This window comes from Mycteria americana, chromosome 18, assembly GCF_035582795.1.
Source record: "Mycteria americana isolate JAX WOST 10 ecotype Jacksonville Zoo and Gardens chromosome 18, USCA_MyAme_1.0, whole genome shotgun sequence".
In the NCBI taxonomy this organism is placed as follows: domain Eukaryota; kingdom Metazoa; phylum Chordata; class Aves; order Ciconiiformes; family Ciconiidae; genus Mycteria; species Mycteria americana.
This window is the reverse complement of record NC_134382.1, coordinates 8813446-8829525: the sequence shown is the minus strand read 5'-3', so window position 1 is coordinate 8829525 and position 16080 is coordinate 8813446. Positions and strand designations below refer to the sequence as shown.

Here is a 16080-nt window from a genome sequence, read left to right as displayed (position 1 = left end):
ATGTGCAGTGCACGAGCCAAGAGTCTTCTCACTGTTTGCAACAACTGGCTCATATAGTCATGATTCATGGGGTGGTGGAGGCACTTATTAATCCTTGCATGGTTTATTAGAGGAGGCTTTAGCAGGATTTAGTATATTGGAGGGCCAGGGCACACTAATCCCCAAACTACAGCAGGTCTCATGCTGTTGCCTGCGCTTGTTCTTTATTTAGAAACTAATGGAGCATTAGTTCTTGAACCTGAAATAACACTGAGGCTTTACTGCAGCGGGTACTAACCAGACTTGGTACCCCAAGAAGCTCAGTGTGGAAAAAAAGAGAAGGGTGTGAAAAGAGGGGAAGTGACTCTTTGAGGACTTCTGAGTAAGTCAGCCACCCAGAATGGTCACATCTTGACAAAGCATGTCCTCTCCGCTCCCCACGTTCAAGCAGCAATGGTGTCTTGGCAATTTCAGAGTTAACATTGGGGGTATTGCCTGAGCAGTTCAAGCAGCAGCAAAATAGGCTTGCTGGATAACGGGACTGACTTCACACTTTCCTAAACAAAGTGCTACGTACCAAGAAGAATAATTAAGAGTAGTTGTACCGGGCAGGTGACAGACCAGAGACATCTCCCTGTGTGAGGGGTCAATATCAGCCCCTGCGGTGCCCTCATTGCAAAATTCCTCTAACTACGCTCTGCTGGAGAGGATACAGGCTGGGTGGCCCCACTGCTTTCATGGAAGCAGCTTTAGTCTCAACAGTGCTCCAGCTTCTGGCTAGCAAACAAAAACCTGTCTGCCAGCTGTGCTGCCGCGATGCCATCTGGAGATGCATGACCTGAAGCTGGCCCTACAGAAGTCATGTGCAAGTGTTTGAGAGCACCAGTGCTGCCTTCTTGGGAACTCCCCACCCCTTTCTAGATGGGGGTTTTCCAGAGCCCCTGGCAGCTGTGGATTCTGTAGTGCGGTGATACAAGTTCCCATGACCTGGGTGCTGGATGCTCACCCCCAGCAGTGGCCGGTTCCCTGCTCTTTAGGACTGCTTCTTTATCTGCAAGTGCTAATTGCCTGTGCCAGCAGTTCTGTTGTCGGAAGTCTATCTGAAGTCCCCTGTCCCTGCTGTGGCTGCTCTAGACAATATCCAAGACAGGCTCCCTCCAGTGCTGAGCATCACTGAGAAATAAGGAAGACTGGGTCAATCTGTTCCATCTGGTCTTCTGGCCTTTGCCAAGTGTCCCAGTAGTGCCAGGTGGAAGGCCGGTGGAGTGCTGGGATGGCTGTGCCTAAAGCCCAGGGCTGAGTGGTGGAGTCTAAAAGGGAAACTCTTAATGAGTTGCCAAATAGTGAGTTCTTCCCCTGCCCTCTTTCCCACCCACTTCCACAGAAGCACATCTAGAGGCATGACGAAAAGCTGTATGAAAAAAAAATAGGCAACATGCCATTGAGTTATTTCATCTATTTCTAACTTTAGGGTTAGAGGATTTCAAAATCAGAAATGTTTTCTCAGCCTTCCCTCTTTAATGCCGGATGAATATGGCATATGGAATTCTGCAAGGGAAGTCTGTCTATGCTGCTATAATTAGCTGGCAATGGTGACAGCAGGCATCTTTGCTTCTTTATCATTTTTAAATTCTCAGTGCTGTATTATGGGATGAATTTCTACCACATCGGAATGCTAATGCTTGGGAAAGCCTGTGGGTGCAGCATCCTGCTGCATTAATGTAGCCTTCAAAATCCCGAAGTGATCCCAAGTGTGACTGCAGTGAAATCAGTGGGGTTTCACCAGTGATGAGTCTGGTCCTAGCCACAGAGTAGACAAGGAAACTAATCCTCCTTTTCTCTGCTGCTGCAGTTATTTAAGCAACTTACTCAGGTACCTGAGGTCAAGTTCTGTGTGGCTGTACAGGAATGTTTGGCATTGTACCGTCCTGCACCAAGGGGGAACTAGGTCCTTACGCCTCTCTGGCTGTACTTAGTATACTGTATACACAATCTTTTTATGAAATAGTTCTCTTGCTGTAAATGTTGCCAGATCCTTTCTTAAAACTGTGCTAATTTTAAAAAGTAGACATGCACAAAGCAACCCCACCCTTCCAGTCCTTAACGAAGGCTGGGAGCCCCTTGCAAGTCCAAGTTTAGAGATCTTTGCAGACATTGGCTCATGCAGCACCTGAAAACCCAGGCCACGAAATCCTAGTGCCAGCGCAGACACTGGGAGACTCATCCGGAGGGACATTACGTCTTTGCTGTAGGGCCATCTGAGTTTTCTAGGCTGTTGAGGAAGGAGGCATTGTAATGCTGAACATTTTTCTCCCACCAGAAGAGTCCATTCTCCACCCCGACTCTCCTTGTGGAGCAGCTGGTGCCCAGGGAAAGAGATTCGGTGGGTTGCCATTCACGTACAGGTATCGCTCTTTCCTATCCGTATGTCAGATATGAAGTCTGGTGGGAGCAAACTGCAACAAGGAGTGGGAGATATTGCAGCGTACCTTCGTGCTGAATTGGAAGTAGGGAGGTCGTGCCAATGGTAACTGAAGAGCAGGCAAAAAACAAGGAGCAGGGGAAGAGGGGAACAACTGGCAGAGTTTCAGAGATAAAAAGCTTGCGTATCAACGTAATTGTCCTGTGCTGTGTTCCTCAGGGTATTTGACAGTGCACTGTAGAACTAAGTCTAAGAGGCAGTGTACTAACCATCAACAGTCCCTCATCATCTGGAGAAGAGGGGCTTGAATTCATTTGCCCTAAAGGGGCTTTTTTCTTGTCTAAATCATATAAACAGGGCCAGGGGAGGCTTGTTTTTTAGTGTTATGTAAGAAACAGAGTTTATGTGACTGTAATTGCTCCTTGAGGTTGAGTTTGCAGGCAGTGCTGGCTAGAACATGCATTTTTGTGCAAGAGCTGAGTGCCTGCATGCCAAATTGGCTGTTTGTGCGTACAGCCACAGGATCTATGAGAGTAACAGGCACTTCTGCAGATTTTATCTCCAAATATGGCCTTTGGTATGCGTGCAGGGAGGCGAATGAGCAATAGTACTTGAAGACTTCTGGGCTGGTCAGACATGTAGAGCTGGGAATACAGGCAGGTAACAATTTTTTGTATTTAGGGGTCTTTCTGTAATTAGCTAGTGTCAACTTGATTCTTGGCCATGGAGAGAATTTTTGACAGGTTAATATAGAACTGGAGCTGATTTCCATTTTTATAGCTCCATGTTGTTCTCCCTATTGAATTCTTAATATTAAACGTAGCCACTCCGTGCCAGCTGGAGATGTGTACCTGGAAGGAGGCTGCTGAAGACAACCACCTTAGAAGGATTCCCAGGTCGTCAGTTTGCGTGGTAGACGAGATCCTCTTGGCACTGTTCTGCAAACAGATGTGGACCTCAGAATCAACGAAGCATCTCTCTGGCAAAAACATTTAGATTACGTTCCCATTATCTCTGTGCAGGAAAAGGTGGACACTGAATGAAATTTGAAAAAACAAATACATGATTCAGGAGTCTATTCTATTTAAAATCAACAATGATTAAGCAATTTAGAAAATCTCACCCTAAATGTGTAACCTATCTGCTGATGGCCACAGTTAAGAGACAATGGGAAAGCAGAGATGACTTAAACTCTTGGCTTACCAGGGTATTAAAAAACAGATTGAAATCTCTCTGGCTGGCATCCAACATGCAGGGACGCCAGCTTAAGTTGCTCATAAGTGATCTTTCCAGCTTGATGCTCAAAATGTATCGTGGACATCTGGATAGCATAAAAAGAAACCTAAAGTAAAATAAAAAAGCCCTGTGTCCAACTGAGGAGGCTGGGTGATTCCAAGAGAATGCTTGTGCAGGCATGAAGCTTCCCCTGGAAAAACACTTGGAGTGACGTCATGAAGTAGAAGAATTCACGTCTCTGTGTCATCCCAAGATACGGCATGATGCAGGGGAAAATCCCGGAGGAGGAACTGGAGGTCTACATGTAGATCTGCTGCTGAGCGTGCTGTGTCAGCTCCATGCTGCTGGCTTCTCCTCTCACCGTTATCTGTTTATCTGAGAGGTGGACTGCCTCATTAGGCTCCAGTCTTGGCTAAGCCCAGCCAGTCATACGGGCATACAATTAAAAAAGTCCTCTCTATTTTCCCTAGCAATTCCCCCACAAGAGTACAGGGACAAATGGCACGTCACACACAGCAAAGAGAACGTCTGTACCTCCAGAATCCTGCCTCCCGACGGTGTGAGAAACGATTGCACAATCCAGGATGGCGTGGCTGATGCAGACCTTCTGAAATCTATACTACAAGGTAAGTCCAGGGAGCAATGTTTTGTTCTAGTTTGTAGAATAGTGCCTCGCTCGATTACTTTATGAAAAGGAAGAAATAAACCCCAGCATCACAGAGGTGCTGGAAAGAATTGCAAAATGCTGTGCTATCTTGGTCGTACTGATGCCTAGAGTCCTTCACCAGCCCGTGCTACAGCACATGAATATGAACACAGTGAGACTGAAGCTCTGCTCCACAGATGCTATTCATCAATGGTTAGCACTGGCCTTCATAACACTCAGTGGTCACGTAGGAAGAAAAATTTCTGTGCTAGTGCCAGTATTCTCTCTGTGTATGGCACTATTTCTCTCTAGCTAGAACAGAGCCCATGGGGAGCAGAAGGAAACTGAAATCCTGGGGACAAATTCCTTTGCTCTTAAGATGAGGAAGGCTCGTGTCTGTGGCTGGCTGTGATGAGTCCTGCCAAGCTCCTCTCCTGCTGCTCAACAAGCGTCCTCCCTCCTCTCCCCCCCTTCAACCATCTTTTTCCACTAATGCTTCTTTGGAATGGACAGTTAAGGCTTTATCCATGTTAGCCATGTGCAAAGACTTCTCCTGGCATCTCTGCTTGTAACCGCACACAGAGACAAAATAATACAGTGAAAGAAGAGGAGCCGTCGCCTGATGCTCGGGGGCTGAGCAGAGCGTGGGGTCGGAATCCCCAGGTCCTTCAGTTCACGAGCGGAGGCTCACAAGCCCTGGGGAAGAGGCTAGCTGCACCCTCAGCCGAGTCCCAAAGGCGTGACGCTGTGGAGGCTCGGGCCAGACGCAGCAGCCCTGGGAGCGTTTAGGAATACAGGGTGTCTTTGTTGTATAGGGGGAGAGGGGGGGCTGATGCTGGAACCCCGCTGAGAGAGGCGGTAGCAGCAAGTTTCGCAGCACCTCAGCAAACCAAAAAACCCTTTGCTAGTTTGCTATTGTTTTCTGGCAAACTGCATTTTTATTACCTTTGGGAGTTGGAATGTTCCCTGGCTCTAATAAAAATGTCTGTACCTCGGTAAGGCAGTAAAGACTTTGCACATATTTAAAGGGCACGAGCTTCCTTTTAAACGGGTTCGTGTGTGCCGCAGACACTGAAAATAAACAGGCAACGGAGTCACAGGGCTCTAATTGTACCTAATTTTTCTATAGAGAATATGCTCTTTGCCCCTTCTTGTTTTGTTTTGCCCCTTTGAAACCAATTCTCATTGCTTTTGATTAAAAAGGAACCCAAATGACAGCCTGGTTCAGAACAGCTTCTTCTCGCTCAAGGCAAGGTATCCCCTTTGCAGGAAGATTACCAGTCCAAACCGTGAAAGATTAGGTGGAATTAAAAAGTAAATATGCTCTCTTTTTCCAGAGGAATTAAGATGCAATACTTCACATTGTAGAGCTTTTTTGTCACTTTAAGTGCTTGGAATATAGATTGTTTTTTGAAAGAATGATGAGTTTCTCTTATAATGCTTTGACTCTGAGAGCTGATGTTTTAAGGAAAATACGAAGTAACATGCCAAAATATCCAGACATCAACCACCTTCTGCTGGAACTTGGATGGGTGCTTCTCAATAGGAATAGCTGAACCTGGGTTGTCTTGCAGCGGTCTTACAAGAAGTTGCCAAGGGGTGTCTGCCATTATCAAATACGGTTAGTCTTGCATATGTGTCATCGATTTGAGATCTCAGCTGCATGGAGGACACGTTCCTTCCAGCCTGGATCCTGTACTAAAGTCAAAATCATCAGGGTGCGTTTCCATAAGGTGGGTTCAAAATTATCTGAGCTCCCTGAATGCATTTTGGGGCATCTCTGACAGTGTTGATGCAAGATGCTTCTCTGGCCTTTCTACTGGACAGCTGTGCTCTTACTGAAGGACTGGGAGCACTGCTGTACACTAAACCGGGGTAAGGTATGATTCTTCAGGGCCTCAAGGAGGCAGCTTATCTGCTCTGTACCTCGATTGCCCTATACTTAAAATACGTTCAGTGAACTTGAAGTTACCGACAGTCTTTATAGATGGATAGTGGCTTTCTACTGGTGTCAGCCTGCTGGCTGTGTTGACACATCTTCTAGTAGCTGTGGATGTAAGCATAGATCTCCTTGACCTCCAGTTTCTATGCAATACTCTTCTAGATGATGAGTTTGACCCTAGAACCTTGTACCTCAAAAAGTCAGGGTTTATGCTTGTTATGTTCCCCCCATTCACATTCTCTTATATTATGACCATGCCCAGTTCGCTCAGCGCTTGTCCCTAAGGTCTGACAGGGCTGTGAGAGCATCAAGATTTCTTGAGATCTCATATGCTTACTTTCAGGCATGGCACAGCAGAGAGGTGACTCAAAGCACATACGTAGGCTTGGGGAAGATAACCGAGATAGCTGAGCCAACATGCCATTCTAAGACAAAAGATAATTTCAACAGCGCATTCTGCAAAATGGTCCCATCGGTTCCCTGGGGCACCCTCTAATGGATCCTAATTAGAAGCTGTCACTTCTTGTTATGGGAAGGAAGGAATGGTTCAGCTTTCCCACCCCTTAACCTTGGAGAGACCGAGATGAGAGCTGCCCCTAGGAATTCGTTTAATTTAGGGCACTTTCACTCCTGCAAGAAATTAATTGGGAATTTCTGTGTGTGGTAGGGCGGGCACCTCCAGGAGGTGCATGACATGCAGACACTTCTAACGCTGTCAATTCATGCACATACATGCACAGATGCCCACTTGAGAAAACGTTATTTTTTTTTAAACATTTGTGCCTGTCATTTCTCATACACTGGCCTCCTGCCTCAAGCTCCTCTCCTGCTCAGCCTTATGCCCTCCAACATTTATGCACTAGATTCCTAGAGGGGGTCTCTCTGGAAGGCACTTGCAAGACCCGTAAAGGCTGTAGGGCTTCCGTCTCCTGCTTAGCCAGTTTCAATGGGTTGCGGATGTTGACAATGTGATCAGTAGGTTTTTAAAAAACTGCTGTGAAACCTCAACCCCTAAACAGTAAAGCCTCCCCTCTGTCTCCTACTACCGCATTCCTTACATGCGTCTTTTTCAGACACTTGGTTTCTTGACAGCATTTACATAACCTGGCTGAAAACACTCCCGCAGCCGATTAAATGCCTGCTATGAAATCCAAAGCTCTGATTGAAAGGATGGAGCTTTCCAGGACTGCAATATTTGCGCAGATGGTTAATACTCAGGGCTTGCTCTACAGGCTTGCTCTACAGAGGCATTTTCTTTACAAGTACATACAGTCTGAGCTTTCCCATGGGAATTGCTTGTTTTGTTCAGATTATTATTTTAAAGCTACCATCAGATGTGATCACCCATTGGATTAGAGGAAGCAAAAGGAGATGATCAGATAATCCCTGAGGCACAAAGCATTTCGAGTTGGATTTGAAGAGAGCTGTCACCTATGATCAATTTGCTTAGCTCAGGGTGCTTCTCCCTTCTCTGTATCTTCCTGAAAATAGTCGTGCCTAGTGGCTGTGGACCCTTAGAGATGTAGGATGTTGTAGTAATTTGCTCAAGGAAGCACCCTCTGAGCTGGCTGATGTGACAACCCCTTTTCAGAAAAAAATGCATGGTTAAAAGAGAAAAGTGCAAAAGTGAATAGCAGGTAAATATCCAGACTAGGCCTGGCAAAACCATCAAGATGTCCCCTTTCCATCTGGTGTATAGAAATCTTTGGCACAGAGAACTTCTGATCTATCCCAGTCAGATGAGCATAAAGATCGTCAGACTAAAATATTAAATACAAATTAGGCACAATAAAAATGAACTCTCTGAAGATGGGGGTTTGTGCCATGGGTCTTAGAACAGAGACTTCATTTATGGGGAATGTTCCCCAGAATAAGTCCAATCTCATTGCTGTTATTTTCCCATCTTTGTGACCGAGCTTGCTCTGATTTTGGCTGTTTATTATGAGTGCTCTACTGAGATACCCTGATCTCTTTGGGGTCCTGCAGTTGTTTAGCTTTTCCTGAAAGCTGGAAGACGTCTTATAAGAGTAGCTAGAGCTGTGGGCCCTTATATTTTTTTGATGTGGAAGAACAGGACCGAAGTGGAGGATTTTATCACTGACTGCAGGGGAAGGGGGATCAGCTCTCAGTTTACCGGGATTTCACTAGCCGGCCACATAACATAAATAGTGGCAAAGCACGAGCAAGAAGCAAACCCTTTGGCTCTTTGCTGGGGCTGTACTATTCATCTGGCCCTAGATCTGGTGCAGAAATATGGAGCTAAATCTATAACTGAGTTTATTGCGGTGTAAAAGAGTAAAGTGCTACATCGCAGAAACTTTGTCAATCAAATCTTTCTCAGATAGACGTTCCCTAATTCAGCATTTTAACCTTTTCCAGAGTCCTCTCTGTCAAAACCTCAGAAATTCCCAGTGTTTCTCAGGCAGGAACCAGCACATGAGGAAGTAATTAATGAGAGCAGGAGGGGAAAAAAAAAAAAAAAAAGAATGTGCTGAATAGAGGCAAAACTGAGACTCAAATCCCTCATCCCACAGGCTGCCTCCTCCGTCCTCAAGGAGACAAAAGACATTCCAGCTCCTGACAAACAGCCTGAAGAGATGCTGAAGCATTCAGCAACTCCCCGGGACATTTATGCACAGAAACAGTTGGACAGTAGGGCTGTCTGATGCACACCGTCTACGGAGGGTAGGTGGAGCGACTCTTGAACTGAGGATATGTGAATCAGCAACAAGATTATCCCTGGTCCTACACGCAAATGATCCATGGCAGACATATAGGCTGCACGAAGCATCACATTAGTGCTATTCTGGTTTTCAGAAAGAGCTAAGCAGTAAGTCTAGAATAATCAGTTAATTCATTAAGGAAAGTATATAATGTCTTCTGGAAGCTGTACTGAGAGCCAGGACTGTCAGCCAACTCACCCGATTTCCAGTAGGCTGGGTCTCACCCTTGTTCTGGCAGACACCTCAAACAACATACCAAATCCACTTAAAATGCTTGAAAAAAAAAAACCCACCATAAAAAAACTTTGGATAAATCATAACCTTACAGGAATGCTGTCCCTCAGTTTTCCTATCTGCAAATTAGGGAGACAGGAATGCCATTCAACTATTTCCCAGCAGGACTGTAAAGCTCATTTGATTAACATTTATAAAACTGTGCATGATTCTTGGAGGGGAATTGCTGCTGAAGAATTAATTGTTATGATTGTTGCTTGTTCCCCAGATGCCTGAAATATGGAACTTGGCAGAATTCCGGAGGAAGTATCCTTGTGAGCTCGGATAAGAGACGAGCCAACCTGACAGTCAGGCTGTTGGTGCAGGCAAGATTCATTATAAACCTGGGGGTCTGAAATAGTAGATCTACGCCTGGAACATGGGCAAGACTCCAGAAAGCCTTGTCTGTCCCATGAAGTACAGAATCATAGAATAGTTTAGGCTGAAAGGGACCTTTACAGGTCACCTAGTCCAACCCTCCGACAACGAGCAGGGACATCTTCAACCAGATCAGGTTGCTCAGAGCCCCGTCCAACCTGACCTTGAATGGTTCTTGGGATGGGGAAGGAGGACTGTTCTCTCCCGTTCCTGTCTGTTCCCTGCTAACAACACAGCTGTGCATCACACACCTGGATAAAACAAGTCGGGCTCTGCCAGAAGAGAACAGCCCACATTAAGGGCAGCTGCTTAGGAGAGGCTAAGCTGTCTACAACACCTAGAAAAAGCCTAACTCATCTCACACCCTTCTCTTTCTGCTGTCCTCATGCCTTTATCAGCTCACAATTTTCCCGAGAAGAAACCACTGCTCTCAAAAACCTTAAGGTTTGAAAGAAATCATTTGAAGATGTCCTTGTTAATTAATGCAGGTGTCCCTCATCCGTCTCCCGTTAGCCACAAGTGCCTGTGGCAGAGGCTGGGGGGGTCGTCAGCCAGTTTGGAAAAGGGAGGGGGAAACAAGCAGGTGGGAGAGGTTGGTGGCTCAAGTCGGTGGTGGTGGTGGTGATGGTGGTGATGGTGGTGGTGGTGGTGGTGGTGGTGATGGTGGTGGTGGTGGTGATGGTGGTGATGGTGGTGGTGGTGATGGTGGTGGTGGTGATGGTGGTGGTGGTGATGATGGTGGTGGTGATGATGATGGCGATGGTGGCGGCTCTGCTTGGCCCCAGCGCCCAGCCGGGGTCAGCAGAGGAAGGTGCCGCAGCGGGGTGGGGGACACCCCTACACCGCCCCCGGGCCGGTGCGGGGACGGGCTGGGCGCCCCGGGCCGGTGCGGGCTGGGCGCCCCGGGGCGCTCGCCCCGTCTCGGGCGGGCTGGCCAGCGGGTCCCCTCGGGGGAGCCGCCCGCTCTCCGGGCACCCCGGGCGGCGGCGGGGCTCCGGGGCGCTGCGGTCCCCGCGCTCCCCCCGGCCCGGCCCGGCCCGGCCCTGCCCGCCGCCGCCCCTCCCGCCGCGGAGGGCGGCCTCGCCGCCGCGGCAGCCCGGATGCGGCCGCCGGGTTCCTGGCCCGTCTCCCGGCCCCGGTGCCGCCGCTTCCTCTCGGAGCGCCGCGGGCCGCCGGCGGGGGAAGCGGCGGGGAGGGGGCAGAAGGGCTTCTCGTCCCGCCGGCTTATTTTTTCCGGTCGGTGCTCCAGAGGGGGAGGTGGGAAGAGCCAAAGGCGGCGGTACCCGCTTCCCGCCCCCCCCCTCCGCTGCAGCACATGGGAAGCAAAAGTTTTCCTCCTCCTCCTCCTCCTCCTCCTCCTCCTCCTCCTCCTCTCTCCCCGCCGCCGGTTCCCCTCGCCCTCCGCCCAGGCAGCCCCGGCTGCCGGGCCGCTCCCCGGAGCGGTTGGCAGCTGGAGGATGCGGCTGCCGGCACCTCGGCTGCTCCTCCCGGCCGCCGGTGCTGCGCTGCGCTTCTCGCCGGTGGGCAATGAGGAATAAAACGTTGCCGGAGCGTCGTCCGCTTCTCTGAGGGCTGGAAAGGAGCGAGGGCGAGACTTGGATCGCATCTTGCGGAGGGCTCTGCGAATTTGCGGAGGGAAGGGGCCGGTGGGCAAAAATCATCAGATGCTTTAGCAACGCCGGAGAGGCAACGCTACATCGTTCTGCTTCGGCCCCGTCATGGGTACTGGCATGTGTCTGAGGAGGCAGAAGGGGCTTCTGCAGACCGGGTTTTGCCTGGTGACTGTGGCATGTTTGGGCTCCGGAGTTTTCATGTACAACCACTTGCAGCAAAAGGTGCGGAACGCTGAAGCCCTGGCCCAGAAATACAAACAGCAGCAGGAAGCGCTGTCTGCCCAGCTCCAAGGTGAGTGACCCGCTCCGTGTGCGCACACACTGGCTGAACTTCCCTCTCTCCCAACGTTACCTGCTGGTGGGTTGCTGCACAGCCCAGGGACCAGCGGGGTGCCTTTGTGGAGCGAGGTTCAGCTTTTGGCTTTAAGGAGCTCCAAGAAGATGCTGTCGCCTATTTCCTTCTCCCCTTTGCTGTCTAGAATTAGCATAGCCTTGAATGTGAATTGCTGCTCACAGCAGCAAGGGGAACGGAGTGTGCTGGATTGGTGAGTTCAGCTGCGTCACGTCTGTTCCACTTCATCCCCCTGTAGTTCCCTTTGGCCGTAAAGACTAGTCCTATGTCATTCTAAATGTGAAGCAGTAAAAATGCAAACAGGACTTCCAGAGGCTGGCTGGGCAGGCTCTGAGATGTGGCCCTGCTCTCTAGGCTGCAGGGGGGGCTGTCCAGAAAGTGAATAGAGAGGCAAGGGGTCCTTTAGTGAAGTTTTTTGTCATACTGTCTACTGCCCATTGCCTTTGCAAGGAAACAAACCTGTCGTCTTCTCAAGAGATGGATCTGTGACTTGAAAAGTCTTGCCAGCTTGTTGGGGGCTGATAGATGCTGCAGCACAGAGCTCCCTAAAAAGGGGGGAGGAGAAGGAGGAAGAATTGGCTTTTCTGAGCCCGCTAACCAGCACTTGGTTCCTCTGGCAAGAGCTGCCAGAAGACCAGAAGGCGAGCGTAATACGTATATTCCCCCTCATTTGTCCTCCTTACATAAATGTCGAACTGTGGGAGAATGACATTTTAGCCCATGGAGAGATCTCAGCAGGGAAGGCTGAGGACACATGGTACTCCATTGCTGAACTCTTATCTTCTTTGGCTAGTCTGTCATTCTAGCCTTACTGTGTCTGCCAAAGCTACGTTTCCAGCACCCGTCACTAGATTTGGAGTCTCTAGAGGGATTTGCTGCGCTCCCTGTAGGGAGGCTTGGTGGGAATCCGCTCTTTGGTAGCCAGCAGTTGTGCGTGTGATGCTGGAGAGGAATGGTTGGTTCTGGAGTGCCCTCAGAATGAATTTCACGTGGACAAAATATTGTTTGCCTGTCGTCGTAGTGAATCAAGGTCAAGAGATTCATTTAACGCTTTTTCTTCTGACAAGTGGGTTTAGATTATAGTGTTTAAATCAAGAGCTCTTCCTCAGGCTAAAATCAAATGGGGGGTATGCATTATGACCTCTGCTGATATATCCGCTGACACTGTTTCTATAGCCTGTATTGCTGGGGAATTCTGCACGACTGTGACTCGACGTGTACGCCTTTTAGGGTTAAATCTTTTCTGGTGGTTTTGTGTGCAGTGTAGTGATGCAAATGTAACAGTGTACAGATGCTTCTCGCACTCAGAGCGCTGTGTTTCTACCTGTAAACTGGGAAAGCAGAGTGTGGTGTATGTCTTTTGCTTGTCTCTCAAGGAAACATGCTTTAAAAAAACCAATCAATCTTGTGAATTGATCTAGCGCGTGTATAGGTTCACTGCTATTATCTTATGTGTTGTTTCCATTTCTTCTTACTCTTTCACAAGGCAGTCAAACAGCTGGAGCTCCTAATGTGTTGCACAGTCCCAGCCACAGCAATTTCCACTTGCATCCTGTGTTTCTGAGACGCAAAGATCAGCAGGGCAGAAGTTAGCCCACATTCCTTTCTGGTGTGTCAGCATCTCTTGCTTCTCTTGGAGAGAGGGGCTGGTTCTTCAGAGAATAAGATGACCGTGGTAAACTCGGGGAACCCCAGTTTTGGGAACAGCAGGCTCAAGCAAACAACTGAGGCTCATAATATTTCTTCCACCCAAATATGTTTGAATGGCAGAGCTGTAGCCTGTTGCTGGGGTTTCTAACCCTCTGTTAAGTCCTCCCATTCCTAAATACAGCTGTTGCCATGGATACCCTTTTTATTTTGAGAAGACACTTACTTGTCCAACAATTTTAACAAAGGCAAAGCTTCTTTTTGGATTTGGCTGGTGGGAGAAACCTAGCCATGGGCAGATAGGAGCCATGTTCATGGAAGTCTGAAGGCGCAGCGGTGTCTCACACGTTCGGCCGTGGTTCTCGTGCTGTTGTCTTGCAGCGCTGCTCCCCGCGGTGCTTCGGTGCTGAACACGGGAGTGGGGAGTCGGGGCTCTGGGCTCTATCCCTGTGCTGACTTGTTGCACGACTTCAGTTGCCGTGTCTTCTGCATCTATTTCTGTCTTTCCAGCTCTACAAAAGGAGGACGTGTTGTTCTGAGGTGGAATTCAGTACTGTGTAACTAGTGCTTCAGGTGTCTCCCTTCAGCTATCAAGTATTTCCTACCTTTCTTATATCCGAGTACAATACATGGTTAATGCTTCTGGTAGCCTTTGTAAATAAAGCTTGAGAGCGTGGGGCTGGGCCAAGGGCTGAGTGAAAGGGAAAAGGAAAGCAAGTGGAGGAGGGATCGAAGCCGTCTTGAAACCAGCACTGCCTGTCCCATGTCCTGTCTTCTACTGGCTGCACGTGGGGAAATGGATCTCATCTGCTCTTTTAAAATAAGAGCAAAGCACCTGCTGACTTTGCTGTAGGGTAAAACACGTTGTGTGAGAAGAAGAAAGGGAGGTATTGCCGTCTGTCTGACCCTGCCAAACCTCTTGCGAGGTGGTTAGACCCCTTGTCCTGGCCAGCTCTTGCTGCTGCAGGCAGAGGTAGCTGTTTGCTGTGACCCGGTAGACCCTCTTTTCGTATCGCGGTCCAGATGGAATCCAGGAGGAAAATCTGCTTGGCTTTTCTGTCCCTCCATCTCTTCTGTTTGTGTTGGGTGGGGTTGGAGGTACGTCTGAAAGCGCATGGAGACACCTTGCCAAATACTGGGCTCTCCCTTATGGGCCGTGATTTGGGGGACTCTGGTGCTGTGTCACGGGGCTCGGGGGGATGAGACGCAGTCTGGCAAGCTGTGACCTGCTGTGCCCTTCAGAGGAACCCGTTCTGTCTCGGCCCGCACCCCAAACTCACGCCACGCTGAGTTCCGTAGCAGGTGGCTTTAAGCGAAGGGTTGCTGTGCCATCTCCCGCCTCCCGTAGGTGCGTGCCTGCGTACGTACGAGCGTGCCGCTGCCCGGAGGTCCTGAGTGAAACTAGAGATTGTATTTGGTCGGTTCGCTAACAAAGGGCACTCTCTGAACAGATGGGCAGGAAGGGTGCATTTATAGTCCCATCCGCTTCTGTCTGATGTTCCTGATGTGCCTGGCACATCAAACCGGTGTCTGGGAGGGAGGAATTTTCCCCCTCACTCCAGGCTGCCATCGCACAGTGGCTGAGCACGAGAACGCAGCCCTCCTGTCCTCACCACTGGGTGTCTTTTACCCGATCGGTCTTCCCTTTGCCATCTCTCTGGATCAGAGAGGGAGGTACGATGAGTCTGGCTTTCGTTCTGTTCCCCTTGTCCCTTGCTCTGGATGATTCCCGAGCCTGAGTGACTGGTGCCATGGGCGTTTAGTTGTGATGTGACTGCATGGAGACTGGCAGGAGTATCTGATGCCTCTAACAAGGAGAGCAACAGAGAAGAAAGCTTTTTCTGGGCGATTAGCTCTGCAGTCTGGAAGTTAGTGTTGATCTCTGCGTGCCGAGAGCTGCTTGGAGCTGTGAGCCGTGGGCAGTACCATGACGCTTTCCACAGTATGTGCCATTGGCATAGAAATGGCCTAACGAGCCAGGCACCGTGCGTGGTTCTAGCAGAACCGGAGCAGCAAATCTGACGCCTTTGCTGCCTTGCTCTGCGAAAGCAGGGAGCCAGCGTGCGCTCGTGGCTTCTCCAGGCAGGGGTAAAACGAAACCGCTTGAACAGAAGGAGAGTAAAACCTGGAGCTGCTGGCACGACTGGAATCACTCTCCCTTTATGGATCTCTTAAAGTCTCCCTGGCAGGTGTTTATCCTAGTACTCTGTGGTATACGAGGCAACCCCTTCACCCAATCGCCCTGTTTTCTGTAGTCTTTTAAAATGAGAACGAGTCTGTGGAAGGCCTGACCTGTTGTTCTTTCCCAAAGGCAAGGCGCTGCAAGGGGTTTCAGTGTTTCAGTAGTTCAAGTTCTGCATTTTAGCTGGTTTGGCAGCAGGTGACGGTGCTTTAGTGCTGAGTTCTGGCTGAGTTCCAGCCTGGATTTAGACACTGACCACCCTCCATTCTCTCTTGTAATTGCAAATTGTTAAAGACTTCCTGGCTTCCTGTCCTCTGAAGCTGTGCAGTGCCATTTTGGTCTGCTAAGTTGTTGCTGTATTCCACCACAAAGATGAGTAGAGAGACTACTTTATGCAGCACTTACTGCTTTGTGTAAAGCTGAACCCAACTTTTCTGGGCTCTGGAGACTTGGAAGAATGGCAGGAGAGATTACAACTTTTTTTCCTTCCTAGTCACTGGAGGTTCCTTCAGCTTATTTTACTTATAAAAAAAGTGTCAGGAGAGCCAGATTGTGTCTTAAATTTCTGAATAAACAGCCTATGATAAGGAGTTGTTCCTGAAGACTCATCTGCTTTGTGGTGCTTGCATTAGGATTTGTGGTTATGGGTGTTAGCACAAGCCTATTGCTACAGACGCTTTCCTGTGC

The 16080-nt window shown here is 49.1% G+C and overlaps 1 protein-coding gene and 1 long non-coding RNA gene across 8 annotated transcripts in view; one reads left to right on the top strand and one right to left on the bottom strand.

Moving 5' to 3' along the window:
- Positions 1-3239: 3239 nt before the first annotated feature.
- LOC142418686 (uncharacterized) overlaps positions 3240-16080 on the bottom strand; it is a 49793-nt gene continuing 36952 nt past the window's right edge. The window contains exon 3 of the long non-coding RNA XR_012778368.1: positions 3240-3380. This is a non-coding gene — a long non-coding RNA (uncharacterized LOC142418686). The remainder of the gene's footprint in view (positions 3381-16080) is intronic.
- The window catches only part of LOC142418681 (uncharacterized), a 53252-nt gene continuing 47876 nt past the window's right edge, over positions 10705-16080 (top strand). For 4 of the 7 annotated variants that reach the window (XM_075520860.1, XM_075520861.1, XM_075520859.1 and 1 more), the window contains exon 1: positions 10707-11504. In XM_075520860.1, coding sequence (XP_075376975.1) covers positions 11318-11504 — 187 coding nt within the window. In that variant the 5' untranslated portion in view covers positions 10707-11317. Of the gene's footprint in view, positions 11505-16080 lie in introns of all 7 variants that reach the window. The other 3 variants (XM_075520856.1, XM_075520855.1, XM_075520857.1) reach the window with 3 other exon arrangements.